At 46.6% G+C, this 14,571-nt stretch overlaps 1 protein-coding gene across 1 annotated transcript; it reads left to right on the top strand.

The window, feature by feature from the left end:
* Positions 1-304: 304 nt before the first annotated feature.
* nup160 (nucleoporin 160) lies at positions 305-14,426 on the top strand (the record flags this gene model as incomplete). Its single annotated transcript, XM_084476921.1, has 34 exons — positions 305-395; positions 799-907; positions 1,406-1,616; positions 1,979-2,201; positions 2,372-2,562; positions 2,665-2,901; positions 3,164-3,261; positions 3,925-4,009; positions 4,419-4,487; positions 4,899-4,982; positions 5,092-5,262; positions 5,534-5,633; positions 5,751-5,916; positions 6,312-6,445; positions 6,953-7,113; positions 7,412-7,548; positions 7,971-8,041; positions 8,168-8,330; positions 8,665-8,734; positions 9,214-9,312; positions 9,439-9,558; positions 9,927-10,022; positions 10,145-10,239; positions 10,413-10,509; positions 10,609-10,714; positions 10,906-11,066; positions 11,178-11,238; positions 11,595-11,705; positions 11,866-11,989; positions 12,389-12,490; positions 12,738-12,879; positions 13,064-13,189; positions 13,617-13,712; positions 13,990-14,426. The coding sequence occupies 34 exons, from the start codon at positions 305-307 to the stop codon at positions 14,068-14,070; spliced, it is 4,188 nt and encodes a 1,395-aa protein (XP_084333047.1). The 3' UTR covers positions 14,071-14,426.
* Positions 14,427-14,571: the final 145 nt, after the last annotated feature.

Genomic DNA, 14,571 nt, shown 5'->3' with positions numbered 1-14,571 from the left:
CCCTGAGAGTTCCAATGAGTTTCACATCGTATCAAGTAGATTAACGAGATAGTTAATTTCACTTCACGGTAATCTGTATTTTGGCTCAACCTTTAAGGCTGATCATTGTTTGCTAAAGATAGCATAGGTCAACATGTAGCCGTTAGTGTGCGGCGATCTGTAGACACATTATGGCATTGGCACATGGGACATGTGCGCATCCAGCATGGATGCGGTAGAAATGAGGGCCTGCGGCTTTAAATGTTTGAACGACCTGAACGCGGCCACTTCACGTCAGTCCGTCCCACAACTCAATGCGGCGAAAATGGCGGCGTTGTTGGAGCGGAGTTTCATAGAAATATGTGGATTTGAAAGAGAAGCGCTGCATAGATTTCGAGAAATAACTGTAAACCTTGGTAAGAATTTGAGATAAACGTTGCGGTGTATTCTCTCCTCTGGATATAAAGGCTAGAAGGTATAAGATAAACAAGAAGGTGGAAACACATGCTAGCACACATGACATTGCTAATACGCTAGCTGTTAGCAATACAACGGGGCCTCTGGTGTCATGATGTAAAACAATGTAATGTTACATTAATACATGTGTGTTTCATCTTCGGTAGTCGTATCATAGAGTAGCTATTTGCTGATGAGGTGTATGTGTTCTTTGAACAATCGAGCGGGAAAGTATGTGTAACTGTATACTATATCATTCTTACTGGCCAACCATGGTTTGCGTCTTTAACGTGCACAGTGACGTCGGATAGTAGTAGTAGTAGTAGATAGTAGTATTGTAATGGTGAGTTTTGATTTATTTAGGTGTGAGTGCACTCCCTGGCGGTATCAAGTACCCAGACTGCGCCGGAGGTTTTCACTATGAGGAGAATGGAAAGCTGCTGTCCATCACAAGCAACAGGTTTATACACTGGTAAGTGTTGACAACGCTTCTGCGTCTGTCCGACTCTGGTCCTAGGTTCAAACGCTTTACAGGTTTTGTCTGCAATCAGAAAATGATTTCGCTTCAGATGGCAATCTGTTGTAACCTTTGCTCTGGGTCAAAAAAGGGTGATTACACGATTCTGAATATAAAGTTTGTAGTACCTGGTATATTAAATAATGTGCAGTTGTGGGACATGAAGTAGTGAGGTAGTTTTATGGCGGCTGCTAGAGTGTTCTTGATTAACATTCTAATAATTTAAATAGTACGTTTTGAGTCATACTTGGAATTCAAACCATTGCTTTAGCTGCAATGCAACAATGACCAGTTATTCATCTATTTTCTGTTAAGAAATACATCTCCATTAAAATGCAGTGACTAGAAGCAGTATTTGTCATGAGACTGAGAGACATGGGTCTTGTGAAGACATTTGATTCTGATCTGGAGATGTGCGGACTCCTATGCTCACTGGGGTCTTTTTCATTGCAGGTCTGCATCCGGAGACACGGTGCAGCTGGTGGAGCAGTCCCTGGACACCAACCTGCTGAACAATGCCATCCGCCTCAAGCTTGTCCACTGCTCAGTTCTGCCTGGGGGCGTGACCATTCAAGAAACCCTCAACAATGTGTTCATCCTCATCGTCACCAACCAGAGCGTTCATCGCCTGGTGCTGCCCCACCCCTCCCGCATGTACCGCAGCGTGAGTAGCCCCGCAACCCATTGCACCTTAATGCCCTGATGGGAATGGACATGGAGCTCTGTCATGACAACTAACTTTTGTTGGGCAATATATTGTCCAAGAAATAATTGCGATAAACTGTGTGTGTGTGTGTGTGTGTGTGTGTGTGTGTGTGTGTGTGTGTGTGTGTGTGTGTGTGTGTGTGTGTGTGTGTGTGTGTGTGTGTGTGTGTGTGTGTGTGTGTGTGTGTGTGTGTGTGTGTGGGAGGAAAGTAACTGAAAGTAAATGTAGTGGTGTCCTGAAGTCTATGATTAAGGCTACTATAACATGTGTGTATAAACACATGGATGAAATAGTTGCATTCCTCTGTCTCTCCCGTGCAGGAGTTGGTGACGGAGCTGCAGATGCAGTCAGTCTTCACCGATGTGGGCAAGCTGAGCCTGCAGGACCCAGCACACAGCGCCGTCATCCCCATGCCAGCAGGCGGGACCACCGCTCCTTGTGCCTCCACCGCCTGGCTGAACCGCCAGGGGGAGGCACACTACGCTCTGACCTCACCGGCAGGCGGGATACTGGTCGTCACCCTGCCTCCATGCGACTCACAGGGTAAGGTCTGGACACCTGGAGGTGGTCCATCACGGTTGCTTAGTTTCGCATTTGGAAGAGAATAGATGTGACATGTGGCTTTGACGGCACCATCAGAGTCGTAGCGGCAAGGGTGATGGTGGTTCAATGAGTGTCGATTTCAACCTCCTAATGAGTGCGTTCTGGTGCAGCGGACATGTCCGTGGTGGAGCTGAAGAGGAGCACAGTGATGCAAAGGCTGGCCGGCTGGATGCCCACAGCCATCCGCGGGGAGCAGCTCCCCGGTGACCTTGCCCTCTGCCTGGCTGTCCGGGAGCTGGAGGACGACTCTTTCCTCTTTGCTCTCTGCCAGGATCTTAAGCTCCGCATGTGGTCCCTGAGGGTAAGCCGGTCTCTTTCTCCCCCCCCCCCCCTCCCTCCCCCTCTCCTTCTTGAGCCTGTGGGCGGACGTGGCTAATCTCTCCTCCCCTGCCTCTGCTCACAGGAGCAGTCCTGCCTGATGGAGACTGACATGCTGGAGTACATGCCAGCATGTAAAGGCGGGAGGCGGGCCACCGGTCAGGGCCACCGGCTGCGCGTGTCCTTCTCCTCCACCACAGGCTTGTGTCTGGCCGTTTACCTGGCCGCCCCTCAAAGTGGGCAGTTCACTGTGCTCCAGCTGGTCGCCACCGACAACAACCGCTACAGCATGGACCACATCTCCTCGCTCTTCTCCACTCAGGTCTCTTGATGTTTGTGTGACTGCTGTCTCTCTGTTTGGGCTGGTACATTTCATCCCACACGCACATATCGCCAGCTTCTTCTACGTTAATAATGATTTAATCGCTGGGACTATTTTTTTCTCTCTCTGCCTTGCTGTCAATCTGTCCTGAATTTGCGCACCAAACCGCTAATGTCATCCTGAACGGAATTAGTGAACGGAATTAGTGAACGGAATTAGTGAACGGAACCACTCAACCCCTGACATCTCTCTTTCTGTACAGGAGACCCTGGTGGACTTTGCACTCACATCTACAGACATCTGGGGTGTCTGGGTGGATGATTCCAACACCACCATAGTCAAATACATCAACTACGAGCAGTAAGTAGCCTTGTCCTAGGCTCACACTACCTGTTCACCTTGGTGGCTTATTTCCTGTCATATGATCCATTTCATCAAGAGAGTGCCAATAATTATTAGGGGTGGGATTATTAGGGATAGATTTTTCGATGCATCGCGATTCTCTCTAGAAAGATTCCATCTCGATGCAGATAAGTTAATAATCAGAATTTTAATAAATAAAAAAAATAAAAATTTTATGAAATTATTTTTTTAATCAAATTTGTTTGCCTGCTGCAACATTCTGTTCGCCTGCTGCAGAGTGCTACAGAAAACTCCCCTTTCTGCCTGCGGGTTCTCTGCGCAGAGAACTGACTTTAATATAAAATATTAGATAAGGTAATTAATCTGTTGATTCTCTTTAATGATCATCACAAAAGTTGGAAGTGATTAGCAAACTCTGAGTAGCAAACTCAGATGTATATATATTTTTGAAAATCACGCATGGAAATGTACATAAAAAAATTGTTGCGTCGATGATCGTTTTAGAATCAAATTGTTGACCTCTGAATTGGAATCGAATCGTGAGGTGCCAAGAGATTCCCACCCCTACTAATTATGCTCCTCACCTGTAAATTATTTGAAAATAGTATATCATTGCAGTAGGCTTGCCTCTGATTGTCTATTCTCATCGTCTCTTGCCAGTAACACAGCAGGCCAGTGGAACCAGGTCTTTGTCCAACCCCCTCCAGAGGAAGAAGTCCAAATAGGAGCGGACCAGGACCCCCGGGTAAGACTTTTGTGAATAGTACAGCAGTGTTCACTCCCCACTTGGAACCACGTTTTGCATTTGTGATGATTGCATACCATAACTTTTAGTCGGCAAGTACGCTAAACAAAACGTCAGGCAGACGATGTTAGAAGACCTATGTCAGACAGGCTATTTTTCTTATGTTTTGGTTTTTGAGTTATTATGCGTGTCTACATTTTATTTTATTGATTTAAGTAAAATGACTGCTATATAAATAAACCTTATTTACAATAAAGTTCAACAAAACATTCATTCATAAATAATAGCACTTTTATTTTACTTTAATCCTTGATTCCAGTTTCTATCTTAAAATACGTTTTTTTTTAAATTTTGGATTTTGTGATGAGCTCAGTTCCCAGACTTCTTCATGTATTTTATTTTTCCACAGGAGACCTACCTAGATGTCCTCTTCTCTCCTCTACGCTTCACAGCCTCAGCCATTGTCAAAGCTCTGCAGGTGAGGTTCATCTGTGTTGGCCTGGTTATACCAGTCTCTCGTGGGGCCTTTTCTGTCCCTTCCTCAAGACAGACCTGTCATAAGAGGTTAATTTCCAGCCGCTCCTTGACAGATATAACCTTCCCCCACTCAGACTTGCATAATGTCACCAACAGAGCAAGCTAATGAATACAGCCTTTCCCAATCCAGCCTGAAGAACAGCGAGGGAGCACGTCTCGTGTCTTTTCCTCTGATAAAAATCCAACAGTGCACATTTATTTCCAATGTTTTATTGTTTTTATATAATCTTTTTCTGCTTAAACTGATGCTATATAGCTGCATCGATACGACCCCATTAAATGAACGGCTGCTGAAATGAGGAAATGCTCGCTCTACTGCTTTTGACTCAAAGGCTAAATGTGTGTGTCTCAGATCTACAGGAGAGGATCAGAGAGGAACGTGGACCTCCCCTGGGAAGCACTGAAGAAGGAGGTCACGCTGGCAGTGGAGAATGAGGTAACTTTAGTGCACAACTCTTGGACACGTCAAATATAAATGGATCTACTAGGAAAAAGCAGAAGGTATGAACATCACAATTGCCCCCCCCCCCCCCTCCTCTTCCCAGCTTCAGAGCAGCGTGACAGAGTTTGAGTTCTGCCAGGAGGAGTACCGGCAGCTGCAGGTGGAGTTCTGGTCCAAGTTTTACGCCTGCTGCCTGCAGTACCAGGAGGCCCTGGCCATGCCTCTGGGCCTCACTGTCAGCCCTCACACCTCCATGGTCTGCCTGCTCAAGAAGGTAGCAACACACACTCACTCACTCTCAGTGTAGCGGCAGTGCTCCATGTAGTATGGGCAGAGGGTACAGAACATTCTGAATGTAACGATTATCAGCGTGGCATGTCTGTTGTAATTGGGACTGTTCAATTAAGCAGTATTACATGAGAGGGAGTGCTTTCGCATCACTATTGGCGGGACAGCGGTGACGAACCGGGTGCTTGTGTCGAGTTCTGCAGGCGACCTGCAGAACTCGAGCTGTGTGTGATGGGTGCCGCGGACTTGTGTTGCAGGGTTTTGTGTCCTACCTGCTGCCCTGTTTCGCTGTGGATCACCTCTACCTGAGCTGTGACGAGTACCTGTTCTCGGAAGAGGAGACGGCCATAACGGACGGTAACCATTTTTTGTATTTATACTTTTGTTGTTGGAATATGTCCCATGTTTCATGATAATGAATGAATGAAGTGTTGTATGCTTCTAATGCGTATGTGGTGCTGGCTATCCACCCAGATCCAGAGGTAGGGCGGGACGTGCTCCAGCTGGTCCAATGTCTGCGTCTGGTGAGCGACTCTGTGTCGGGCGACATGGCGTACGAGATGGAGAAGGCTCTGGATCACCTGCAGTCACCAGAGAGAGCGGCGGAGCTCGTCCTGGAGAACATGCTGGCCAATGACAGGTCAGTGCACTGACGGCAACATGATCTATAAGCTATAAAAAAAAAAAATGAGATTTTGATGGATAACCCAACACTACTTTGGTTGTCGCCCAATTTGGTTAGCTTACCAATTAGATGACTAGCGTCTCTAGATTAAACCTAATGCTATTGCATGCATAACTTATTAGCTTATTGGCTGATATGATTATCTGGACACCTGCTGATAAAGCGTTGATGTGACATGCCTCTCCTCAGCGTATTGCAATTCAATTTAGCAGGCGTTTACAGTGTTTGCCTGCCTCGTGTGGAAAACGACATACAAAACCTGAAAGCATTTCTGTAAAGGCACGTTCAGGTGCTTAGGTTCTCCTTTTTAAAGCTAACAATGTGTTCTGTGTTGACACTCGTCTCCTCAGTGACAATGTCATCGAGGACATCCAGGACAAGCTCCAGGATGTCAGAAACCCCACGGCGGCCATGATGGTCCTCCTCCGAGAGATGGACCTGGAGTCGGACGCAGAGCTCGGGAGAGAGGGGCCCTTGGCACCAGGTAGGAACCGGGGCTGTCGTCACTAGACACACTTGGAACATTGTCTCTGTCTCACCCTGCACATGCGTCTCCAGTGACTAGTAGGGATGGTTTGTGTTCCCCCGCTTGTCATGCAAATAATTGCATAAAACAATTGTCCTTCGTCCTCCAAACACAACACCTTTTATACCTTAATAGAATACATTTTTACCCCATATTGGACCATTTCACTGCCATTTACCTTTGCATAGGGCTGCTATCAACGTTACAACCTTTAGAGTTTGAGTTAAATTATTGTTACTTGAAGCAAATGTTACATCAAAGTATCGTTATGAATAAAGTGTATAGAAAGGAATCATTTATTTGCTTAGCCTAGTTTATAACTGGGACATTATCAACATGAAGATAATTAGGTTTACAAAAATGGTAACCAAATAATATGGAAAAAAATATATATTTGAATATGTTTTACTCCTACGTTTCCTGTTCTACAAATAACATCTGAGGATTATCAATGTGTGTGTTCAGGCCAGAGTCTGCCGGTGCGCCTGGGTCTGTCCCAGCTGTATGGCAGCAGCGCGGCCGTGATGGTGGCGTGCCAGGCCGTGTGTCAGATGGCCATGACCAGAGCTCTCTTCTGCAGAGACCTGCTCATCCTGCAGAAGCTCTACCTACGCCTGGGCGACAATGTGAGCTCTATATACATGCAGTCATGGGAACTAACAAACACTGAAATATATACACACTGACTGACTGATTTAAAGGCACAGTAATGTGAAGTTTACAAATAATGTTTTAATGTCTGACTGCAAAACCTATGATGGTTACCTTGGTTAATTGAATGAGGCATGCCCTTCATTTTGACATAAACAAATCATGAGGATTTATTGGATGTATTTATTTTAATGTATATTATTGGGTAAGATTCAGGTGGTTAATATATAACATCCCTAATGTATTGTCATATGTGTGTGTGTGGGTCTCTAGGTTTTCCTGGGGGGTGGGGCTCAGTTACTCCAGCTCCAGCAGGACCTGATCCCCCGCAGCTCCCACCTGCTGTCCTCCTACCACCTGCTCAAACACACCAGCCAGAGCCTGGCCTCCTCCGTCCCTCTGGACATCATGTAGGACACGCACTGAACCTCACTCACACACACACGCATGCATATACACAAACATATACACGCCCCTTGCCTGACACCCTCAATCTGGACACATACACTAAGGCCTCAACATGGTTCTGCGTGATTTGAATCCTCAAATGTACGCCCACACAATGCAGCAATGTTGAAAACTAACTGGCTGTGATTTATTCATCGCTAAAGTCTGGAAAACACTTAAAAATGACATACCTATTTGTCTTGGCTTGATCACTGCCGACCAATTATTGATTGATACAATCTGCCACATCTGTGGAAAATGGTTAATTAGACAAAATTTGTCCCCGTTTTGAAAACGTTTGATGCATTATGTTGTTTTTCAAACACTCAATATCTGATGCAGTGGTCTGGATCTGTGACCTTTGGCCTTTCTGTTTTCCTGCCAGCGACGCAAACCTGCAGCATCTCTCTGTTCTGGAACTGTCCGACACCCCCGCTCTGAGCAGCAACAGATCAGGTCAGTGAACATTGTTTCTCGATAGTGAACTATTTGTTCACCTTTGTGTTTTCTTACAATTCTTGTTCTTTTGTATAAAAATGACCCTCTCTTGGGCTTCCCTCCTCCGTCTCTGCCTCCGTTCAGTGTTGAGTCCCCAGACGGTGGTGGAACTCTTCTACCAGACGGTAGCCAGGAAGACCATCATCTCCCAGATTTACACCCAGCAACAGAGCACCTCTCCCAGCAGTGCCTTGCTTCACTGGCCCCATATGGTCTCCAACGTGGTCCATTTGCTAGCCCAGCTCCTGTATCCTTCATTTACAGTTAGGAGGCTGCTTGTACAGCACCTGATTTTGTTATACACAGGTGAAGTGCTGTATGCTTTTTATTATTTAATTGCAGTGTTTACAATTGCTAGGCTACGCATAGACTCTCTCTGCTATTTTGTCCTTTTCCTCTATGCGGGGGTAATTAGATTGCTGTTGTATTTATCAATTAAGGCTGTCAACTATGAAATGCTGCATGCTCTCCCCCAAAGACATTTCAATTTCATGCACAGCATTTTGGTCTTTGCTTTAAGCCCTGCGATTGGGACACGCATGTAATTGATCGATGGTTAAACTTTAACAAGAATCTCCCAGTTGGCCCAGCAACCCTAGCTTCCAGTTCCCAGAATGTCTAATGGCGAACTGCCAGTATACCCAGCTACAGGTGGGTCTTACTCACTCTACACTAGGGATGTTAAAAATGTGTAGACTCAACGATCGATTCTCGACTCGTGCTCAAGTTGACTCTAAAAATAGAAATCGGTAAATAATTTTTTTATATTAATTTTTTTCTATATATAAACTTCTCAAATGTCCTGTTCAAAACGCTGCAACACCTTTCTGTTTGCAAAATAACCAATTCAAAATTATAGCAGATCCTTTGAGCTCTGCAACTGCTGCAGCCGCGGGGCCAAAATAAAAAAAAAATAGATTGTTTTGTCAACTCATGACTCGCAAAATACTGAGTCGTTAACATCCCTACTCTACACGCATCATATGATATTAACTACCTTACCCTTATAAAACGGGATCTTATGAGTATTGCGCAACTTTCCCTCTGAATTCAATTAACTTGGTCTTCCATGGTCTACATGCCTGGTCGTTTAACACCTGAATCTCCCGGGTCTTTGTTCCCTCTGTCAGGAGTATGTGAGGTTGATTGGACCCTGGTGCCAGACGAACGTTGGTTCCTGTCGCTTCATGCTGGGACAGTGTTACCTGGCCAACGGAGAGGGGCAGAAGGTTGGCAAACACAAACTGCAACAACCACCCGCACACCAATAGGATAGCTGCCGATTTGGTTGTGTTGAAAAAGCTGCCGACACTGTACATGACTCATGAGTTTGTTGCTCATCATCCATCCTCCAGGCTCTTCAGTGCTTCCAAGAGGCGGCCAGTGAGGTGGAGAAGGAGGAGTTTCTGGTAAGGCTGACGGGCAGTGACGAGGAAGAGGCCGCCACCACCGCCAGACTACAGTACTACAACAAGGTACAGGCCTCGAGCCCGCACTCTCCCGCTGTCACTCGGGATCAAATGCATCAGTGCCTTTCACAGGAGGAAATATGTGGGCTGCTTCGATGCGTCACAAGCTCCTGTTACGACTTGAAGGAGATGTGGACACATGATTTTGATGGGTTTTGAAATTGAATCACTGTTTACACACAGTCACAGGTCACGGAAACGCTTGGTTTAGGGCAGTGGCTGAGCCTATGAGCTCGATTTAAAAATGATTCATCGCAATTGTGTCATATGTTACTAATCACATTTTTTTGTATTCACACCCTTTTCACCATTATATGGTTAAAAGTGGCACTGGGGATACACTTCACAATTTTTCTCTTGTTTTCTTTGGTCAGGTACTTCGGTTGTTGGAGGATGTTGGTCTTCCCGAGCTGGTCATCCACATGGCCACCCTCGCCATAACGGAGGCCGGCACTGACGTCAGGAGTGAGGTAAGCATTTGGATGCATTTCATTCGACTTTCGGTCTTCAAATATGTTTCCTTTTTGTGTTCATAAGTGGCAGGTATCCTCATTATTGTTGTGACTGATGTTATTCCCCTGGTGGCCTGCAGGCGGCACTGCGGACACGTATCTTCAAACACCACCTGGATCTGGGCCACAACAGCCAGGCCTACGAGGCCCTCACACAGAACCCTGACTCCAGCAGGTAACTCGCACACATGAAAACACTTCTTGTGTGTGTGTGTGTGTGTGTGAGATGTGTTAGTGAGGTGTGTGTGTGATGTGTTTAGCTTTCCTGATGACGTTCAAATCGTAAAGCAACAATGCGAATGCGGCCTTGGTACTAACCGGCCCTCTGTTGTGGTCGTGTCCTGGCAGGAGGCTAGACTGTCTCCGGCAGCTGGTAGTGGTTCTCTGTGAGCGTTCTCAGCTCCAGGACCTGGTCCAGTTCTCCTACGTCGGCCTGCATGATGAAGTGAGTCCAACTCTATGCTACCATGCCCTTTTTGTTATATTCCACACAGTACCACGACACGGTCTATGATACTGTAACATGTGCGATGCGCTACACCAGGTGGTGAGCATCATCGAGTCTCGGGCGAGAGCCGTGGACCTCCTGGCCCACAACTACTATGAGCTGCTGTACGCCTTTCACATCCACAGACACAACTACAGGAAAGGTACTCTTCCACTCCGTCTGCCCGCCTCCACTCACTGTGTCTGTCTAGGTCAACGCTGGGGCTCAAATCCCTACCTTGTTTTTCCCAGTGCATACTAATCATGAACCACCATGACTATTGTTAATTTTGTGTGTGTGTGTGTGTGTGTGTGTGTGTGTCTGTCTCTCTCACTCTCTCACTCACTCACTCAGCGGGGACAGTGATGTTTGAGTACGGCATGCGCCTGGGCAGGGAGGTGCGGACCCAGCGGGGTCTGCAGAAGCAGGTCAACTGTTACCTGGCCGCCCTCAACTGCCTGCGCCTCATCAGGCCCAAGTACGCCTGGATCGTCCAACCCAGCACCGCGGCAGAGGTAGGCCTATACGTACGTCTATATACAGGTGTAGATGAGGTGTGTTCGCTCCTGTGTGTGTGTGTGTGTGTGTGTGTTTAATAAGCGCTGCTCCTGTGTTTGCTCCTGCAGTGCGAGCGGCCCGGAGCTTCCCCCAAGAGGACGTACGACGGGGAGTTCGCCGCTGAGCCAGGTTAGTCGATATCTTCAACACTCGGGCTCACCTGTTAGATGTTAGGGCGTTTTGAAGCGTGTTTATCTGCCTCTTGAAGCCTGTGACTGTTTCCTCTCCTTCGCTGGCAGGCGGGGGGGGGGGAGGGGTGGAGGAAGTGTGACGGGAGTAAATAACACGATTCAGAGTAGTGTGTTCCATGCTTGTTTTTGCAGTAGTTCATCGATGCATTTCCTTTTTAAATCCGGAAAAAGCACTTTCAGCACTTGAGGATGAAATATGAATCCGAAGTACGCCTGTCGGGGGTTCTCTATGTAAAGAAGGTTGGGATTGAATGGGAAGTTGTTCTCTGATTGGATCAACCCCTCCTCCCCCAGTAAAGCGACAGGTGGACATCCTGGAGCTCAAGGACCTGGAGAAGGAGTATAACCTGGCCCGCAGCCGCCTCACGCTGGCTCAGCACCACCCGCCCTCCGCCGGCATCGCAGGTGTGTGTGTGTGTGTGTGTGTGTGTGTGTCTGTGTTCTCTCTCGTTCGTAATATTCAGAAGATTATTGGTCTTCTCTACCTCAATGCGGCCTTCCAGTTAAGATGTGGTTAACTGAGCTCTTGACTTATGGGTTAATGCGTGTCTCTTGCCTGGTGTAGGTAGCGCGTCGGCAGTGGAGATGGTGGCTCTGCTGGTCCAAGCAGGACTGTTTGACTGTGCCCTGTCACTCTGCCAAACCTTCAAACTCTCCCTCACACCCGTCTTTGAGGGCTTGGCCTTCAAGTAAGCCGCTCCTCCCTCTGTGATGCAAAATGATGTTTGTACTCTACTGTGCTCACTGTTACAATGGGGAATACTGACTGAATACTATAGTTCTTAAATGTGGCCATCCTGTCTATCCATTACGTGACGTTTTTCCTTGCCTGTTTAAGGCTGTCAACTTGACTCACTGTGATGAAGTCCGTAGAGACCGTTACTGGGATGAAAAAGCTACACAAATATACTGGAAATTCTTGGGAAAGCTGGACTGGTTTGCTGGACTGAGTGTGGAACCACACATTGACGTCAGGGCATTTCGTCTGGCTGTAATTGGTGGTTTTGGCTCATTAGGCCTCCCAGCATCGGTCCAGAAAGGTCCAACATCAGGCCGTTAATGGGCTGTTTTTGTTTGTTTTGGACCAGATGCATCAAGCTTCAGTATGGCGGAGAGGACAGCCAGAATGAGGCGTGGAACTGGCTGGCGGCCAACCAGCTCTCCACCATCATCAACACCAAGGAATCTAGGTTGGCATGCTCCTCTTTTCAGCCAACCCATGCTGAATCACTTTGGGTCAGCTCAAACTCACTGGCACTGACTACCAATACTCTCCTCAAACTCAAAATTGAGAGGAGATAGTTGTTCTGCTGACATCGCTTGATGTTTTTTAAAAGTCTGAAAGTTTGGTTTCTATAACATGTGGAGTCATACTTTGCTACTGAGCAGCCACACATGATGCCCGCCGGTGTTGACAGCGTTCCCTCTGGTCTGCAGTGCGACAGACGAGGCCTGGCGGCTCCTGGCCTCCTACCTGGAGAGACACTCCTCGCCCAGTGCCCGGCACCACCGTGATGTCATCAACAAGCTGCTGGTACACGGCCTCCCCCTGCCTGATTGGCTGATCAACGCTTACAAGGTAAAAAAACAAAACTAGGGAGGTTTATTAAAGTGCTTTGGTCCCAGGGGGGATGCTGGTCACTGGTTCTCAAGGACAAGCGGGGAACCATTCTGAGAGAAAGGGGTTCAAAACCATGGGCTTAGTTTCAGTACTGGCCTGGCTGAGTGCGCTGGGGGTCTGATTGGCTACATTGTTATTCCAGGGAGTGGATGCAGCCTCTTTGCTTCGACTCTATTTGAGATATGACCTGCTGGCGGAGGCGGCTGAGCTGGTGTTGGAGTACGTGGATGCTCTTCTGGGGAAAGGTCACCAGTACTTTGGCATCGAGGTAATTCAACCAAGTTTGTGGGCGAGATGCATCACAGATCTCTGCCTCCAGCAACATGAAAAAAAAAAACGAATATGAAGCGAAAGCAGGTGAAACACCTCGTTCACCCTGATTAGAGCTGTCATTTTATGCCATCAAACTAAATCTGAGCCCCTACAGAGTAGCACCTACCCTAACTAGGAGCCGCTACAGATTAGCACCTACCCTAACAAGGGGTTCCTACAGATCATTGCATACCCCTATACATATACCCCTATACCTCTATATGGCATACATGAGTCCAAGCATAACTAGGGCCCCTACAGATAAGCAGCATCATTACATATTCTGCAGAATAGCTCAGAGCATAACTAGGTATTCCGGGTTCAATTGTAATTAGTGTGACTCTTAAATAAAAACATATAAATGCTTCTTATCTTCCATTCAGATGCCTCTATCAGCCACAGCACCGTTGGTGTGGCTGCCTTACACAGCGATTGACCAGCTCCTTCAGGCTCTCGGGGAGAGCCAGATCAATACCAGCGTAAGTTTATTTAAACCCCTGCTATTTGCACTTTACCGACAACATTTCGGCAAAACCTTTCAATATCTTTCTGCACCATTACAGTGTAGACTGTGTTGGCTGAAATTACTGTACCGAAAGCAACATATTCTTCTTTCTTTTGACAAATGTACTTCTCTGTAGGTCGCTTTAGATAAAAGCGTCAATGACCTTAATGTAAATGTCAATGAACAAAAATCAGCAGTGGCAGATCAAGCTTTACCGCACCACTCTAATGATTCCTTCTCATGTGTTTTAGATGTACAACAAACTGCAGGAGAAGCTGGACCACTATCACAAGCTATTGGACCAAAGCACAAGAAGAAGGATAGCCCAGTAGTGTCTCTGGAGTCTCCATGTGGAGCTTCCCTCGTGTTGACCTAGCTAGTACATCACCTGTACGGTGCCCGAGCCATCCTCTGCACCAAAACAAAATGGACACATTTGTCTTCTCTGCTCAATTGACAAAAAAGACAATGTGTATGGATTTCATAACTTGTTAAAAACTTAAACTGAATGAGCTCAGGTGTTGTATCAACAGGTGAGCTGGACATGTTCCAGTATCTAGGTCTTATTGTAAATATTGTCTGCTGCACCTCAAAGGTTGCCTTTATGTTGTATGATTGTTTAGGTTTTTTATATATAAAGAAGTTTGTTCTAATTGTTTTGTAATCTGCCTTGATCTTTTTCTGTCAGGGTTATAAATTGTCATGCAAATAAAGTGTGCTTGAAAGTCTTTGGTCATGGCATAGTTGTTAGAACAACCCCTTCATATTCCTGCAAAGCTTACAATAACTGATATTTATTTAGTTGCCGTCTTCTAGCCACAAGGTTATGGAAA

This window comes from Micromesistius poutassou (genome assembly GCF_964030765.1).
Source record: "Micromesistius poutassou genome assembly, chromosome: 13".
In the NCBI taxonomy this organism is placed as follows: Eukaryota; Metazoa; Chordata; class Actinopteri; order Gadiformes; family Gadidae; genus Micromesistius; species Micromesistius poutassou.
This window is presented reverse-complemented; position numbering and strand designations above follow the sequence as displayed.